This window comes from Lissotriton helveticus, chromosome 4_2 (assembly GCF_964261635.1).
Source record: "Lissotriton helveticus chromosome 4_2, aLisHel1.1, whole genome shotgun sequence".
NCBI classification, from domain to species: Eukaryota; Metazoa; Chordata; class Amphibia; order Caudata; family Salamandridae; genus Lissotriton; species Lissotriton helveticus.
Window position 1 is genome coordinate 106,641,726 of NC_136064.1, and position 18,954 is coordinate 106,660,679.

General features: G+C 44.9%; 1 protein-coding gene across 9 annotated transcripts in view; it reads right to left on the bottom strand.

The window, feature by feature from the left end:
- The window catches only part of MED12 (mediator complex subunit 12), a 614,738-nt gene that overhangs the window by 469,994 nt on the left and 125,790 nt on the right, over nt 1-18,954 (bottom strand). For all 9 annotated transcript variants that reach the window (XM_078640219.1, XM_078640216.1, XM_078640215.1 and 6 more), the window contains 2 exons: nt 12,340-12,439; nt 11,630-11,766 (listed from right to left, as the gene is read on the bottom strand). In XM_078640219.1, coding sequence (XP_078496345.1) covers nt 11,630-11,766; nt 12,340-12,439 — 237 coding nt within the window. The remainder of the gene's footprint in view (nt 1-11,629; nt 11,767-12,339; nt 12,440-18,954) is intronic.

Here is an 18,954-nt window from a genome sequence, read left to right on the forward strand (position 1 = left end):
TCTTGCTTCTAGGGTAAATGCAGCCTGCTGCAGTTCCCGGGAGCCTAAGGCAACCACATTCTTTCTGACTCATCAGCGGCGTGTGCTAAGGACAAGTATCCTATTTCACAACACATTTTCTTTTTACTTTCTGGCGGCGGTTATTCCCTTTCAATAGGTTTTCAAAGGTCTCATCAGGTTCTCCAAGGGTAAGAATGACCTTTTCTATCTCATGAGAGATAAAATGACCTAGTTTATGTTCTATGCCCAGTACAACTTCAAGAGGACTGTTAGGGACGGGCCGTCTTATTATGTTATGTTAATTTACAGAGCGCGGCTAATCATCTCTGAGGCTACCCAGGTGCTGAGTAGGGCAGGTCTTGGGGGGAGTAGGGGATACTGCATGCTTTGTCTGGAAGAGCCATGTCTTGAGGTTCCTTCAGAAGTCCATAAGGGGCGCATCGGTGGGGGGGTGTTCTAAGGTGTTTCGGGAGGTCATTCCAAGTATTGGCTGCGAGGTATGGGAAGGAATGTCCTCCGCTTCTGGCTTTCTTGATGAGAGGGAGGTATGCTCTTGCCTGGGACACAGATTGATTGTGTCTGGTGGGTTTGTAGAAGTTGTTGCTGAGGTAAGCTGGATCGGTGTTGTGGAGGGCTTTCTAGGCAAAGTTTGTAGCTTGAATATACAACGTTTCTGGACTGGGAGCTAATGGAGATTGTTGAGGTGTGGAGAGATAGCATTATTATGCGGGATGGCGTGTATGAGTCTTCCGGCGGCTGCATTCTGGGTGGTTTGGAGTCGCAAGGGACATGGGCTGGGATTTCAATGTAGAAGGAGTTTCTGTAATCAAGTCTAGTTGTGAAGAGAGCCTGGGTGATCATCCTTTTGGAGTTCAGGGGAATTCACTTGAAAATCAAGCGAAGCATTCACAGGATGTTGAAGCATGATCAGTAAATGCGGTTGATTTGTCTGCTCATGGAAAAGTTGGTGTCCAGGATGATTCCGAGGTTCTTGGCATGGTCCGCAGGTGTGGTTGGGTGGCCATGTTCAGAGGACCACCAAGAGGCATGCCAGTGGGAGTGGTTGTTGCTGAAAATTAGGACTTCGGTTTGATCTGTGTTGAGCTGGAGGCAGTTGTTTTTCATCCAAGCAGTGAAGTTTCTCTAAAGCAGGAGGTGTAGGATACTATGTTGATGCCAGGGGCTCTGACTATATCAGCAAGGGGTGTCTTTTCCTGTGCTTACACTTCCTGCCTTCTTACCTAGACTTCCTGCGTCATTAGGACAACATTACAGTCACATTTGGATTCATGGTCCTATTGACACACATTGTTCACATTATTTTATTTACTTGAAAAATTTTGTAATTTTGCGCCCTGATTTCAAGAAAAGCAAACACAGTATGCATGGTTTGGTAACCCAGAAACAAGGTGAGCAAAACCATTGTTGTTCCACGTGTTTTGTGGAAAAGTAAATTTTGCCATGTTCTGTGTCCCTACGTGTTCCCCATCTTATGTTATATGTGCATGATTAATATGCAATATGTATTCCCCATGATCGATTAAAGACGCAATTACAGTTGTGTCCATCTCTAGTATGCCAGTTTCCAGTTCTCGTGAAAGCTACGAGTATTAGGCCTATGTAAAGCTACGTTGCCACGTTTCTCAGTGTGCACGTTAATTCAGTAAAAGTCCCCGTTTCTAGGCCTCAAAAGGGCCCGGACATCAGATTCAGCTCCTGTCTCCTGAACCCTCGCTGAGGAGCGATACAGCCCCCACCTGTATCCCTGACCCTTCACTTACTTCCTGCCTCACAGTGCCCGGCTCGGCCTGGCTCTGCCTGCCAGTCTGCCAAGAGTATGTTATGATTCCAGTTATCAGTCCAGCTCTCCTTCTCTGCATTCATAAGCTACTGAATCGCATCAATAGTTTCAGTCATCGTCTAGCCTTTACGTCTCCATGTAAGAGAAATACTGTATTTATGGTCATTTAATATTCCTCAACACACACTACATGTAGAATAATGCATGCACCAGTCTTAGTGTCTGTTAGCCTTTACCCTGATAACTTTTGGATTCTATCAACATGTTCTCTAAACATCAGATACTAGATAGTGTTTAGGTACATGTCGCTCTGACTCTCCAGACTTCAGTCTCTGCTCCTAGCGCAGAAGTCATAGCCCCCAGCTTCTCCTAGTAACACGTCATTGTCAGCTTGCGCGCACCACTAGGTTAGAGGTCCCGGCTCCTTAGGTAGCCCCCTCCATGTTTCCGCCCCATTTATGACATATTCTGTTACGTTTACATCACATGTCCATGTACACGCCTCCTGTTACACCTACTTTCACCCTTATCTTTCGCGACTGTTACAGGCCCCACCCACTGTTCCGCCTATTGTATGTACTGTAATGCAATTGTTTTAGTATATATACTTGTGTATTGTTATTAAAAGCCAGCGCGCTCATTCCAGATCCTGCCCGACAGCTGTCGGGGCCCCCCTGTTGGCTAGCCATCCCAGATCTTGCCCGTGCAGGTTGTCCTGTTCCTGTCCTTTATGCTGTATTAAACCTGCAAACTCCTACTACCTCGAATCTTGACTCTTATTTATTGAGCTATCTGTTATTGTTATATCCAGTCAAAAATAGAGGTATTATTTATTTATTTACCACATAATGGCGCCCGAACAGGGACTTGCCCTTTCCCCACGCGCCGGTGAAGCCACGCAAGCCCCCTGATCCTCTGCAGCCGTGACGGAACCATACCGTGCACGTGCAGATATTTCTGCTTCAAGTATCCCTCAGGCCCACGGAGGAGACGGAGGTTGCGGTCCAGCATCCAGACGAGGCGGTGGAGGAACGCGGCGAGTCCCGACCAGAGCCCAAGCCGAGAGTCCAAGGTCCGAGGTATCCGGAGGCCCACCCGTAACAGAAGTCCGAAGTTCGTCCGTCCGTCATCGTAGCAGTCCAGTCCAGTCCGAGGCCTTTCGTTCTTGCTGCCCGGTGAGTACCGTTGCTGGGGTAGTATCTAGACAGGGTCAATTGCATTGTCTCTGGTCCGTGGGTTTGGGGTACACAGATCCAACACGAAGTGTCCACTTAGGTGGATGCGGGTCCTGACGTGTCTCTTTATGAGACCGGTAAGTTTCGTACTGTTTTAGCAGTGCATCTAGTTTCTGTTCTAGTCCGTTCTGTTCTCGAGAAATTCATGTATTCTGTTTTCAGTATTCCAGGTAGTATTTTGTCAAAACTGTTAATTTAAATGTCATTCATTTATTTCCATGTCGTGGTATGAAAGTGGTGTAATTATTGTGTTCATTGTGTATTGTATTGTGTCTAGACTCCAGCCCAGTCATGCCATTGTTTTCCAAGTTACGTCAGTTAAAAACTAGAAAAGGTCTGTTAGAAGAAGCAATTCCTGTCCCGCCTAGGGACAGTCCAGGTCATTCTATGTATCAAAAGCATGGCATAAGTGCCATATTATATCTAGATTTATGGGTGGAGTACACCAAACAGTTAGAAGAAAAGTACAGATGGCCCGTATCGGGTACATGGGATGCCGAGTGCATCATGCGAGTAGAAGAAGTATTATGGAAAAAGAAAGCCAGACAGTCACAGAAAGATGCCATCGAGTTATGGCGCAAAGAATCTCATAAAAGAACCGAAAAAGAAATCAGAAAGTCAGAATTAAGTAGAGAATCCTTAGAAAGAGCCCAAGAAAGGGAACTAATCGAAATAGGTGAACGAGTTAAAACCGAACAGTCAGACAGACAGAGGAATGCCCTCATTAAGGGTATGTATCCTCTTCTTGCCGAGGGCTTGCCAAAAGCAACCCCGGAGGCATCCAGTAATTTCCCGCCACCCTTAGTTCCGACCAAGCTACGTCACAAACCGACCGCAGCTGATATTTTTCTCTCGTCCTATTTGGACGACACAGTCCCAGAATATGCAAATCCTGTTCCGCCAGCTCCTGTAAATAATGTGATTCATGGTCCTCCAGCCACCGGGGCACCTGTTACAACACCTGTTACGGTACCCCCGGTCCAGCCCGTAGTACAAATTCCCGCCACATCAGTCACTCTGCCAGCTCGAAGAGTATCTGTCGACGATTCCAGTTTAGGGGCCGCGGGAGGAGGTCCTCCTGGTACCCCGCCGCCAAGTAGACGTCTAGGACCAGTCGAGTTACATGAACGTGCGTTACAGCGTACGCCCAAATATAAGTCCGTTGCAGAAATCAGGCGAGCTCTTACTGAATGCTGTTATGATCCAGTCCCAGGCGAGGATAGTATGGTTATATATTCCGTACGTATAAGGCAGGTGTCCGAGTATTTGGTCACCCTACCGAATATGAAAGAAGATCTAGACAGAATGTATCGTTTCATTCGTACAGGACAAGATCCAGAAAGTATTGCTGAAGTCATGTCTCTCGGGAAATCCGAGATCCAGTTTATGCTATTAAAGTTCCTGATCAATTGTTTAATTAGGGAACAAGATTCCCCGACTAAAGATCCGACCGAAATGAGAATTCTGACAAAGTGGAGTGATAATATAGCCGAGGGTAAGCACAAGACACTCAATAGTATAGAGAGTATGTACAAGAAAATACGTAAAGAAATAATAAGGTTACACGAACAACGCAAAGAAGCACAAGTAAGCGAGAAAGAAAATGACTTCTAGTGAAGAGGTAAACGACGAGAATCCTGCCAGAATAGCGTATGTGGGTAAATCTAGAATTCCAGACCGACATTTACGCCTAGAACACAAGAAAGTCTTTCATCTTCCAGCACCAGAACAAGGTTCTCTGGAACAAGTATTTCAAGCTACCGATCAAATTCTGAAATCACGAATCGGTTATAGTGAATTAAGTACTATGCATGAACAAGAACTAGCCCGATCAGCAGTCCGATGGATTACTGATTCTACCACTTTTCCAGACGAAATAGTGGCACAAATGTTTCTGAAACTGCCCCCAGCCGAGCAGCTACTGGTGGGTATGTATATGATCCAACACCTCATTACGCTGTATGAGGGTCAACATTCTGATCCAGGTCCGTTACATGATGTCCTGAACGAGTTACTCCAGTATAGATGGAAAGGTTTAGGTACCGATTTAATTAGTGTCATTCTAGAACAGCGCCACAAATATAGAACGTTTTTAAATCCGCATTTTGTTCATGTCTCACCTCCAGAAAGTAAACCGTTTTACATAGATAGACAGCATCCGTTACGAGAAGTACACCCAGTTAGGACACCAGATGGTGAAATGCAACGAGTATTTGTTTACACCCCAGTTACCAAGATGGAACTCTTAGAGATGAAGAAATTAATTCCCTGTCACGACAAAGATCCAGCAGGGTTCCACCGAGAATTAAAAGACATGCTCCGTATGGGAGAATACACGTATCCAGATATTATTAAAATGCTAAAAGTCCTGTTGCCCGCAGGGGTATACGAAAAACTCAAGGAAAAAGATTGGGAGGTGGGAGAGAAAAAGATCGATTGGACAGCTCTAGAAGCTGAAGATAAGATACGAGTACCAGGTACCGGTCTTGGAGACAAATGTAAAGAATTACCAGAATTATTGATACAAGTTTTACCTAGATTCTCCTATCATTCCAGTCATGAAACGTACTGATCCAAATGCACCTCCAGTATATCGATTAGTGATTGATCTTCGAGAACTCAATAAATGTATCATTCCCCAGTACCCAGTTGTTCCAGATATCTCATCTCTATTGACAGCCATTGATTCTGAGGCTACATTTTTCACAGTCATAGACCTCAAAAACGCATTTTTCAGTGTTCCAATTCATCCAGACAGCCAGTACCTTTTCGGTTTTTGTTTAAATGGAAGGAGCTATAAATTCACACGAGCTCCTCAAGGTTTCACAGAAAGTCCTAGCATTTACAGTCAAGCACTTAAGAGACAACTAGACAACATTCACATGCCAACTGACACTGCCCTGCTCCAATATGTCGATGATCTACTGATCACAGCCCGTTCTGAACGTGCTTGCGAGCGAGCATCACTTACAGTTTTGTATTTCCTAGCCGAGATGGGGCACAAGGTGTCCCCTTCGAAGCTTCAATTCTGTGTCCAGCAAGTGATCTACTTAGGCCACTTACTGTCCAAGTGGGGTAGGCAGTTGACACCTGACCGTATCCAGTTAATAGCGAGTCTTCCTCAGCCCAAGACCCAGAAGGAGGTACGTGCTTTTATCGGCCTTACTTCTTATTGCAGACAATGGATTCCTCAGTATGCATTTCTAGCCAAGCCACTGATACAGTTAACGACACAGGAGGCAGCGTATCGACTGTCCTCCCTTGGACATCTGAACATACACTTAGTTTCAATGAGTTAAAGAAAGCCTTATGCCAAGCTCCTGTTCTAGCTACACCGAACTACAGTAAGCCTTTTACACTTTTTGTCACAGAACGTGATGGTACAGCATTATCTGTTCTTACACAAGATCAAGCCGGACAGTACAAGCCCTGTGCTTATTTTTCGAGCACACTAGATCCAGTAGCCCAGGCTCTGCCTGCGTGCCTCAAGTCAGTTGCAGCCACAGCACTAGCTATCAGACAAAGTGATTCCATAGTATTAGGACACTCCCTGACAGTACAAGTTCCACACTCCGTGGAAGTTCTTTTAAACCGAACACAGACTCAGCACTTGACAATTGCACGTTTGACAGGTTATGAACTGACACTGTTCCAGCCACACATAGAAATCAGACGCTGCAACGTTCTAAATCCTGCTACACTGTTACCGTCAGTTACTTCAAATCCTGCCACACATGACTGTGTGGAAGTTGTTAACACTATGACTAAGCCAAGACAAGATCTGACAGATATTCCATTACCAGATCCCGACCTGACACTTTATGTGGATGGTTCATGTATGAGAACAAGTACAGGAGAACTAGTAGCCGCGTATGCAGTGACTACTGACACTGAAGTTATTGAAACACACCGTATTGACACCCTGTCTGCTCAGGCAGCAGAGCTAGTTGCTCTGACACAAGCCTGCATACACGCCAAGAACCTGAAAGTTAATATTTACACAGATTCACGCTACGCATTCGGAGTCGTACACGACTTCGGAGTGTTCTGGCAGGAGAGAGGTTTCATGACTTCTCATGGAACCAAGATTCAGCATGGTCTCCTTATTCAAGCTCTGTTAGATGCAATACATTTACCGACATCTATCGCTATCATGAAGTGCAAAGCACATACGAAAGTTACAGACATTATTTCTCAAGGTAATGATCTAGCAGATCGAACAGCCAAGCTTACAGCTCAGACCCCAGACATACCAGTTAACAAGACACCGACATCCACTCTAGAACAGACTACTTGTATGACAGTTAAGGACCCTACTCAAGATATCATAGATATCCAGTTACATGCTACTCCCGAAGAAATCAAGAAATGGTCCGAACAAGGAGGGGTCCAGACAGATCAGGGATGGTTGACGAAGGGTAAAGCCACATGGTTTCTCCCCGACTCAATGGTTCAAGTCATTATTAATACCGCACATAGTCCTGCACATTTAGGAGAAAAAGCCATGATAGACAGTATCCAGAACATCTGGTTTAACAAGCATTTACGAGCTGCAGCCAAGCAGAAAGTCCGTACCTGTATGATATGTTGCCAGTTCAATCCAGGTAAAAGTGTCCCGGTGGAACAAGGTGGATTCCAGCCCCCTGACCACCCTTTTGAAGTCCTCCAGATGGATTATATTCAGATGGAGCGATGTCGAGGTTTCAAGTATGTCCTTGTAGTTGTATGCGCTTTGTCCAGGTGGACAGAAGCATATCCAGTCCCAGATTACACAGCCGCGACCACTGCCAAGCAGTTGGTTCGTGAATTCTTCCCCCGTTATGGACTCCCTAGGGTCGTGTATTCTGATAACGGCCAACCATTCTCATCTGAACTAATGAAGCACGTTTCCCTTTTATTAGGGTACCAGTGGAAGTTCCATTGTGTACGCCATCCAGAAGCAGCCGGTCTCGTAGAGAGACATAATCAAACCTTGAAAATCCGTATTGCCAAAGTTTGTAAAGAGAAAGGTGTAGACTGGTTAGTTGCCCTGCCAGTCGCTCTGTTCTATATGCGCATGGTCGCACATTCCAGATCAGGTCTGTCCCCTTATGAGGTCGTATTCGGCCGCCCCCCGAATGTATGGGGTACACCTAGACCCCGAAGTATTACAGATGTTTCCAGTAATATGCTGACAGATTACCTAGCTTCCTTGATGTCTGCCCTACACTCTTGTCGTTCACAGGTTGCCGCCGCATTTCCAGACAATACCGAGGTGAAACCGCATGAAATCGTTCCAGGAAGCTTGGTTCTCGTCCGGAATTTTGATCGTTCAAGTCCGCTGGAGCCTCGCTGGAAGGAGCCGAAGTTGGTCCTCTTAACCACCCGTACTGCCGTCAAGTTGGAGGGCCGTAAGGGGTGGGTCCATCTGTCTCACGTCAAGAAATTTCACGGACTAAAACCTAAAACTTTTGCCAAGAACTGCATTTTACCTAAAGACTGCCAAAATACTATTCTCAAGGACTGTCCCGCAAATGACATTGATACCAAGCCTCCCCTGTTAGAGAAAACTCCACAGCAGGAGTATAAAAGTAAGCTCCGGTCTAGTAAAATAAGTCAGCCAATTTAATTGTCTAAGTCCTCCCCTAGGTGAAACGGTTAGACAGGTATCTGACATGTATGAAATAGACCCCCATAGTGAGAGAGTTAGTCAAAACTCTATCCGATGTATCGTTTTTCTAAGTTTTATATTGTTTCTCAGCTTGATGGTTACCTGCACGAGCTATGCATTTCATTTATGTTTTCCAATTTCTCATGTGAATATGTTTTCTAATGCTACAGTAGAGCACACGTTTAGTGATCTACCTCCTCACGAACTATCCTATCGTCTTGCTATGCGCAACAATTCATTTATCCGTATGTTACACTATTCACACCAGACCAGCAATGCCACTAATTGTTGGGTGTGTGGTCGACTCCCCCCTTTCCAGACACCTAAGGGAGTTCTGCCACTGTTTCCTTATCCGTTCTCACATAATGGTTCGTGTGGAGCCTGGTCCATGTTAACGTCATCTTCAAATGATATGTCCCTTCTGAACAGTACATGTTTTCCAGACAAGCAAGGTCTTCCCCACAGAACAGGGTTAGATCTAGAAAATGAAGTTTATAATTTAGGTAATTATTCTTCGAAATTCATGGTCCTGAATGTTCAGTCTGATCCTACTCCAGACTTACCTGCTATTTCAGTATTACCAGTCAAAGGCGAATTATGTGTCAGAAATAATGGTTCCGTACATGTAGGACATAGTGATTGTACTACTATTGTCAAGTATAGTGACAGTGGGAAATTTATTTTCAAAGCTTCACGTCATTCTTATTTTGTTTGTGGTCAGACCGCATATGTTCGTCTGCCCCTCGATTGGGAGGGAACCTGTTACATTGCCTTCCTACTGCCACCAGTTTTTCTAGCCCCATCTGATTATCATAGAAACACACATCTAGTACACATTAGACATAGAAGGGAGATTGAGTCCCCGATTGTCGATCAAACTGAAACTGCTCTAGAACAGTATACAGATTTCAATAGAGGTTTCTTCTTCTTTATAGGACCTATCCAGAATAGTAAGTTAATACGTAGATTGACCAGAACCCTTGAAGCAGTAGTGAATGAGACTGCCTCTGCTCTAGGTAACTTAACCGAAGAGCAATCTGCTATGAGATTTGTCGTGCTACAAAATCGTCTCGTTCTCGACGTCATACTGGCCGATAGAGGAGGAGCATGTAGAGTCATCGGATCTAGTTGCTGCATTTTCATTCCAAATAACGCGCCGTCTGTTTATTCAGCTATAACCAGACTTCATAAAATTGCCCATCAGTTACACCAGAATCCAGGCACCTGGACATGGTCCGGTTGGTTTTGGAGTATAGTTTCTGCCTGGGGATGGAAAATATTGTCATTTCTAGGTATTGCAGTAGCGATCATATTCAGTTGCTGCCTCTGTATACAATGTGGCCCTGCGATTTGCGGCATTTGTGCTACCTCTTGTATTCCTAGTCCCAAGTCCCGTCCTAAATCCCGTTCCAAGAAAATTCGAGACGAGCAAATGATACTGTATGAAATGATAGATGGTATCATGAATATTGATGTTTCCTGATGGAAACGTAGTGACAAGGAGGGGATGTGGAAAAGTAAATTTTGCCATGTTCTGTGTCCCTACGTGTTCCCCATCTTATGTTATATGTGCATGATTAATATGCAATATGTATTCCCCATGATCGATTAAAGACGCAATTACAGTTGTGTCCATCTCTAGTATGCCAGTTTCCAGTTCTCGTGAAAGCTACGAGTATTAGGCCTATGTAAAGCTACATTGCCACGTTTCTCAGTGTGCACGTTAATTCAGTAAAAGTCCCCGTTTCTAGGCCTCAAAAGGGCCCGGACATCAGATTCAGCTCCTGTCTCCTGAACCCTCGCTGAGGAGCGATACAGCCCCCACCTGTATCCCTGACCCTTCACTTACTTCCTGCCTCACAGTGCCCGGCTCGGCCTGGCTCTGCCTGCCAGTCTGCCAAGAGTATGTTATGATTCCAGTTATCAGTCCAGCTCTCCTTCTCTGCATTCCTAAGCTACTGAATCGCATCAATAGTTTCAGTCATCGTCTAGCCTTTACGTCTCCATGTAAGAGAAATACTGTATTTATGGTCATTTAATATTCCTCAACACACACTACATGTAGAATAATGCATGCACCAGTCTTAGTGTCTGTTAGCCTTTACCCTGATAACTTTTGGATTCTATCAACATGTTCTCTAAACATCAGATACTAGATAGTGTTTAGGTACATGTCGCTCTGACTCTCCAGACTTCAGTCTCTGCTCCTAGCGCAGAAGTCATAGCCCCCAGCTTCTCCTAGTAACACGTCATTGTCAGCTTGCGCGCACCACTAGGTTAGAGGTCCCGGCTCCTTAGGTAGCCCCCTCCATGTTTCCGCCCCATTTATGACATATTCTGTTACGTTTACATCACATGTCCATGTACACGCCTCCTGTTACACCTACTTTCACCCTTATCTTTCGCGACTGTTACAGGCCCCACCCACTGTTCCGCCTATTGTATGTACTGTAATGCAATTGTTTTAGTATATATACTTGTGTATTGTTATTAAAAGCCAGCGCGCTCATTCCAGATCCTGCCCGACAGCTGTCGGGGCCCCCCTGTTGGCTAGCCATCCCAGATCTTGCCCGTGCAGGTTGTCCTGTTCCTGTCCTTTATGCTGTATTAAACCTGCAAACTCCTACTACCTCGAATCTTGACTCTTATTTATTGAGCTATCTGTTATTGTTATATCCAGTCAAAAATAGAGGTATTATTTATTTATTTACCACAGTTTCAAGCGAAGAGATGTGTAGTACTGTGCAGCAGTGGCGTTCTTATTCATCCCGAACATCAGGAAATCAAATTACTAGAATATTTCCCAAGGTGTCTAAAACTCTCTGCTGTCACTCAAACTTCCATCTGCTGCATCTCATGTATAGTCTTTCCCACTAAGATGTATCTACCTGCGCACCTCAAGGTGACCCACTAGCTCCTTGTTTTTCCTTTTGCACTCCTCACCTCATGGCCATCCTTGCTTGGGCCGAGCCCAAAGATACGGTTGTAAAGCGAATCCAAGGAGTTGCCGGAATCGGACTTCTCAAAGCTTTGACTGTCCAGAACCTCCAACGTATGCAGCACACGCCCGATAGTGAATCCTGGAGAAAAGAGAAGATGAATATGTGAAAGAGAAAAAAGGTCACTTTACAGGATTTTTAAAAATAACTATGACATTTGTAATGATTGCCTTAGAAGCAAAAACCACTTCATGGTCAGAGCGGGACACCCAGCCACATTAATTGATGCATGCAGGGTCCGCAGCTAAACAAATGCCGGGAATAGGCAATAACAGGCAGGTAAAAATTGAGGAGCCAGGTAAAAATTACCAGAAGGGTCCACCACAGAAGTCATTTAAGGAACATGAAAAATCTGATTTAAAAGGCGTATCAGCCATCATTATAACGTCACTATTGTATCATACAGTAAACCGCCCCACCTCGACCATCATCCATCTATTTCCAGCGGTGGCCTGAGTTAGACAACAAACTATTCTGGAAGTTGCTCCCTTTCCAAAACATCTTTAGGTTTACCTTTAGTAGCAACATCAAATGGCAAAGAATCAATGCACATTTTAATGGTGTATCATAGAGCCTACTAGAGACCCCATCCAAGGGTCCACAGCTGAATGGCACATAGTGAAAACAGTATGACAATCAGACTGCAGAGCGTACCTGCAGTGGTTTCCTGGCACTTATCAAAAGACCACCTGACCTCCACAGCCTGCCCACGCTCCTTGATCTGCAATTCCATCTCCCGCAACTTAGCTCTCACCTAGAAACGAAAAGAAGAATACTTTAGTGAAAAACAGAAGCTGTGCCAGGTTCACTGTATAATAGAGTTCACTATCGCTACATACTATGCACCTTCACTCTTACACCTACCTTGGAATGACCCTCACACATCTCTTTCTCACTCACACTGAACATGCAGTCTTGGGCAGTGTTTCCCAACCAGTGGAGCAAGAGAGCAGATTTTTGGTAGGTCACAAAGTCCAGGCAATAAGTAAAGATGCCTTCAAATTCTGTATTTATCTTATCTGCTTTGCTGCTCTTCAAAGACCGAGGTCAAATGTCATGCTGTGCCTTCTGACAAAGTGCTGCCTACTGATTAACATGGGGATTTGTGTGTCCAAACTTCTCACTTTGAAGTCAGAGAAACACATGTAACGTCAATTATGTGACAGTCTTGCTAGGGGACGTGGAGTCTGGAAGGAAAGGCAGTCAGATGTCTTTTTGTAACACACAACAAAATGTAAATGGCTGTACTTGACCTGTACATGTTCAGAAGTTAGGAAAGCAAAATGGAAGCACATTTATTTGTAAGTCTGAAGTGTGATGGAAACGGATTTTAAGAGGATCAAAACAAATCAAGAAAAGATGCACAAATGATAAATATTCGATGAAACTATTTTCACACATCATTTGTGTGCATATATATAGTTTTATCAGTAAAACTGAATGTCTGCGCACATGTAATGTCCATTTCAATGGAAAATGTGATGTCTGTAAAGGACAGTGAGACCAAACAATGCTTACATAAAAGATGTTAAAAAGTAAAAACCGCCCACATCGTGTACATTGAAGCTAGGGGGGGTTGCAAAGGTTTATCATTCTAAAAATCGGGTCGTGGTTCTTAAGTTTTGGAAGCACTGGTCTAGTGGATAAACTGGAATCTCTAAAACACACAGATGTGTTCTAATAACAGCTTCAATTATGTGACCGAAAAATTTGCAATGTTTGAAAAATTAAATGATCTACCTACATATCATTCTGTAAATGTGAGCAACGTAAAAGTACATGATAATCAATACAAAATGTGCAATGTCTAAAATTACAAAACTGTGGAAGGTGTTGTCCCGTACTATCCGATGACATCTTCCAGCTCCTTTTCACATTCATATGCACAGGCATGTTTAGCCGTATTAGACTGTTTGTGTCGGTAGAAGAGGCGAAAGACAGCAGAGGAGGAACATTCAGACAGTGAAATGCTTTGTTCACACTGAACACTACAAGAGAGGGACTATTCTCACGGTTCTAATTCTACACGCAATACAGATGGATTTCTTTTTTGTATAGTACAGGACTCGACCCCCGAAGGGGTATCTCCGCGCTTGTGCTTCAGCTATAGTGCCCAAAACATGGATAGAGGAACGTTGTACTGTTATTTTAAGGTGTCCACTGTTCCAGAGAATGTCAACTGCATTACCCTAAGGAGTCCCAGGAAGGAAGAACACATCTGTCGCTGTTAACGAGCACGAAAGAAATTGGTCACTGGCTGACGGAGCACTATATCAAGCCTTCAAGCCTTACATGATGCCCTTATAGAAGCCTATCAAGAGAGCCCTCACGGAAGGTGTCCCGAGATCGGCCCCTGAGGCCCAAAAGCTACAAAATTCAATACTGCCAGCTGAAATGCATGCTAGTCTCAAAGCTCATCCTGCCACTGACATAGCCCAGCTTGTGTTTCATGTGACCGACACACTGGTGCTATTTTGAAACTTGCTTTGTTACTCCCCAGCTAGACATGGGATAGTGGAAAGATTTAGCTCTGGCAGTAGTGGACTTGACATGTAATCTTGGCTTCACCACTTCGCCAAAACTTGCTGGTTGTGAGCTCTGTATTTAAAGGATGGGCAGGTTCCACTGCACAGTGGCATTTCTTTGGTGAGAGTAGTCCCTATATCTCACCATTAGAACCACTATGGAACCAGAAGATAGATAAATAGATAGATAGATAGATAGATAGTTTAATTTAAAAAAAACTCAATTATTATACAATCGCAGCCGCCCCTTATGACAAACTGTGCGCTCTTGGGTAATCACTTTTGTATTTGGACAAAACACTGAATAATAAATAACGAGATACACAAACATTGAATTGGAATATCCGGACCAGGGCCTCGAAAAATCATAAAAACGATACTAGACCTGCAGGTCTAGTAACTTGAATAATCTACTCGACCTAACTGTGGTGTACTTGGCTCATGAAAGGGTCTCAAACTGGGTCATCCTAGGCAGATATTTTGTCTTATTGACCTGCCTTTTTCTTTATTATCATATAAGAGAGCACCTTCAAATATGCCAGTTAACTAGATCTGCTGTACAGAAAAACCCTTCACTAGATTAAACATTTGCTGCATGTATAATAGGAATCGAGCCCACATATAGGGTGCACATGATCCCTGGCTCGCCTCTTAATAGGATTGTCATCCGGTAAGGAGCAGGAATATTTCAAGTTCATGTTTACAAACTCACTTATCATAAATACATTACTATGAATGATGTGGTAGCGAACTGGCATTTACAGATACCACATTTTCCATTGAAATTACCACAAAACTTTACCACTAACGTAGTTTTACTGATTATGTTATATTGCGCATAAACAGGAAATGGGGTTTCAGCACAATATTAATAATTTGCACATCACCAAGAAACGTGTTCACAAAAATGTGTCTTCGTAACTAGTGAGCCAGGGCAGAAAATGCTTGCAGAGTTAAAGACTGGCCAACATAGACGGGAGTCACAATTTTTGATTTGAAGGCAACCCAGGTCTTCAGTACCAGTAAGTCTGGGAAAAGGTGGTGCAGGGCAGCTGCACCAAAAGCACCTGCAGGTCAACTGTGCAGCATGCAGATGAAATTGCAATGAGGAAGACAGTTTTCAGGGTTAAGAGACTTAAAATAATTGCTGTGCATAAGCTCAAAAGTCATGCATGTGAGAAATGTCAAGACCAAATTCAAGTACCACAGAGAAAGAACAAACTGTTAGGGTGGGAAACGTGTATAAACTATTTTATATCATGCATCATAACCGGTCACTTAAAAATGGCTGGACAGACAGGCTGAAAGTGCTACCAAATAACTTTAAACTGTGCCCACTGAGAGGCCTTGGTGGGCTAGCAAAAGTACAAACAAAAGAACATCAGAAACTTTGGCTTTAAAGATGTTTATATTTCAAGTACCATAACAAGAAACACATTTTCCCAGTGCATCCCTGGCCACAAGGTTGAAATCAACCACCTTGGTTAGCAAGTCAAATGTATTTAGTTGCCCCGGCTATCACCAGGCCTGGATAGAAAGATTGTGGAGACTCGGATGCAGGACCCTCCAATGTTAATGAGACAGCAGGTTTTCCAAAAGCGAAAATATGATCAGAAGACACCTGCTCCGACTCAGGAGCTCTGGGTACCACCCTTTAAAGGCCCAGTACAGGGCGAAGAAAATGACTTGGGCCACTACTTTTTAATCTTCCCCTAGAACTCGAGGCAGGAGAGGTAGCGGCACCATCATTTTTTCTGACCATGCCACTCTAGACAAAGGCCTGCCTTATGCAAATCAGTACCAACCCTGCTCCTTAAGGGAACAGTCCATCCGAATGTCAGGCAAGGCCCTCTCCAGAAGGGACCACCAGCATCCCCAGACTGATTTTGCCCTGCTTGAGGCTCATCAGTAGCTGTAGCTTTAGTCCAGTGAACATGGGACCCATGGCTGGGCATACCTATGATATTTAGGGTGTTAGCTGTCACAATAAGGTGAGGGGCAGAATGCTTCAATTAATCTCAGCCACTGGCAATCGCTCAGGCCGCAGGGGTTGGAATGCTACCCCAAGCAATTGCCTGTGGTTAGACTTATTGCGAGCACCTTTTGTGTGTTTGAATGTCTGCTTTGGGACTCAGGGATGCTGCCAGGCCGTGGACGTCAAAGGAGCCCTACTTTTTGCAGTACCACATGGCGGTTGTGTGGTCTGTGAGGTCTTATACCAGCCTCCCCTTGACGAATGGTAGGCAAGCTTTCAGAGTCAGAAGGATAACTAATTTAGGATTTTTTTAGATGCAAAGAGGGCACTACACCGAGCGGGAAGAGGAAGGACAGTGTGACATTTGCAGCTCGATAAGAGTATCCACCAGAAAGAGCATTCCAAGACCGACAAAGAGCCAGCACTCCCCAAGAGGCCTCTTATCTCCATCTCTCTCAGTTGGCTTTCCCAATCCAGCAGCGACATGCCTGCCACCACGGTAAACTTTGGGTGGGGAAGGGATAGGGGCCTGCCAACAGTAAGGATGTCAGCTGCAAGCAACCACTGTAGGTCCTGAGCCAGCTCCTTCAAGATCTGAGTGGATTTGGAAGGATAGCTTTGATTCGGGGCTCACTGGGACCTTTGAGTCCCCTACTGGGTGTGCATGTGCCACTAGGTATCCAGTATGAGGATGATCCACACGGCCAGAAAGCCTCAGAGCCATCTTCACTGAAAGCTATAGCCGATATCAAAACATCAGGATATTACAGTTAATAGCCAGGACTCCGTGCAGCCGAGGTACGGCCAAAGGGGGAGCATAGTAAACTGAAAGTGTTCCTGGCTTACCTCGAACAAGGGGAGATACCCGTGGGACTGCAAGAGGGATTGCTGGAAATGAGTGTACATCAAGTACAAAAACGCTATCCAGTCTCCTGCATCAAAAGCATTTTGAACTTGTCCATGCTCAAAAAGGCGTTCAGCGGACAGAGACCCAAAACAGGCCTGTAGTCTCCATCCTTCGATAGAACAGGGAAATAACACAAGTGTCATCCTTCTTCTTTCACAGGTCTGATATCCGCTCGATGGAACCCTTGGATAATAGCAGGTTGATGTCATCACAGAATGCACCTTCAAAGGTTGTTCCATTGCGAGAGGAACGTGAGGTGCAGAGGAGTTGGAGGGCAGGGTACAACCCCTTTGAACCAACCACCTCGAACACCACCTGTCCAACGTGATTAATCTCTGGGTGGGGAGAAAATGCCGTATTCTGCTTTCTCTCAGCCAGACAAGAGCATGCGAGAGCAAACTAAGGTGGCTTCATGACCGGAGCAGAGTGGGAGGAAGAGTTTATGGATTGCTGTCCCTGCTGATTTGAATGGTTTCTACTGGTGACATGTCTGCAGCTGCGAAAGCACTGGGTCCGTTGATGCAGTACAGGTTGGGAGGGATGGCGCGGTCTGTGACCTAGCCCCTTTCAATGGCCAGATAGAGGAAATGAGTTCGCTGGTGTCAATAACCACAGAGATCGTACTGTGGCGTGACTCTGCTTGAACAGTACCAGAGTTCCCCTCACAGCTTAAAGGCATCGAAGGGCATGTCCATTAGAGATGCCTGCACATCTCCAGGACACTTAGTCGATCTCTTTCTGGCAAGGCCTTTGAGCACGATGCTGGTGCGATGAACTATGCCGATGGAGTCTGTAGTGTCCAGGCCAGCTCAGAGCACATACATGCCTGCATCTTGATCATCATGTAGCCATTGGGCCAATGAGCTACTTCGTCCCCCAGGACGGCTGCCAAGATATCACTAGCTATATCCCATAATGCACGAATGTACTTACCCAAAAGAAAGTGCATTTGTAGGTCTCAAAGCTACACTAGCCAAAGAAAACATTCTCTTCCTGAAACCATCAAGCCTTTTCCACTGTCCAGAAGGAAATTCAGACTGATCTTACTCGTTGATGCTTGAACAATTAGGATCTTTGCTGTAGGATGCTTGGCCAAGAAGTGAGGGTCAACAGGAACCAGTCTATGTCACCTACACCAAGTCCAATGACTAGCAAGCAAGGGCATGACTTGGACCAAGTAGCCGTAACGGTGCCAGTTAGGGCTTCAAGAAAAGGCAATAATGGTCCACATTTACATTTGTTTTCGTCTCAATTGTGGGCAAGTGCAATTTTATTGTTTCAACTCCCCTCTGAACCACCACTGCAAACAAAAGACTTTCTTCAGTTGGTGGCCCAAGCGGACAGTCTAGCTCGGGGAGAGGTGTCATACCAACCACTGTTTTTTTGTACCTCTAAATATAATGCATCAGCAAATGGTCCCCTTCCTCATCATCAGTTGTGTCCTGAGGGTCTTTGCAAAAAGAGAGTCATTGGACTCCGGCACTGGGTCCAAATCGTAGCTGAAAAGATAGCGAGCCCTCTGCTGATATTGGCATCGTTTCAGATGTTGTATAATCACCGTTTGTGCTTTTGTAATTTTATAGTACGACACAGGTCTGGAGCAGGCCAACATCAGTTCAGAGTCGAAAAACAGCCACAGGATCAGTCAGAGACCAGCACTGGCGGAGTCTGTGCCTGCATCAGGTCAGAAGGAACCGGTATGGATCTTGGCACCAGAGTAGAAGTCAATACTGGAGTCAGTGCGGGCCCGGTAGCGGGACCAGAGGGGGCAGACCGCGGTATAGGCAGAAGTCTGTCTGGACATCCCTGCAGTGCTACTAAGGCCCAAAGGTGCACCAGAGAGCTGAAATTGCACAAAAAAC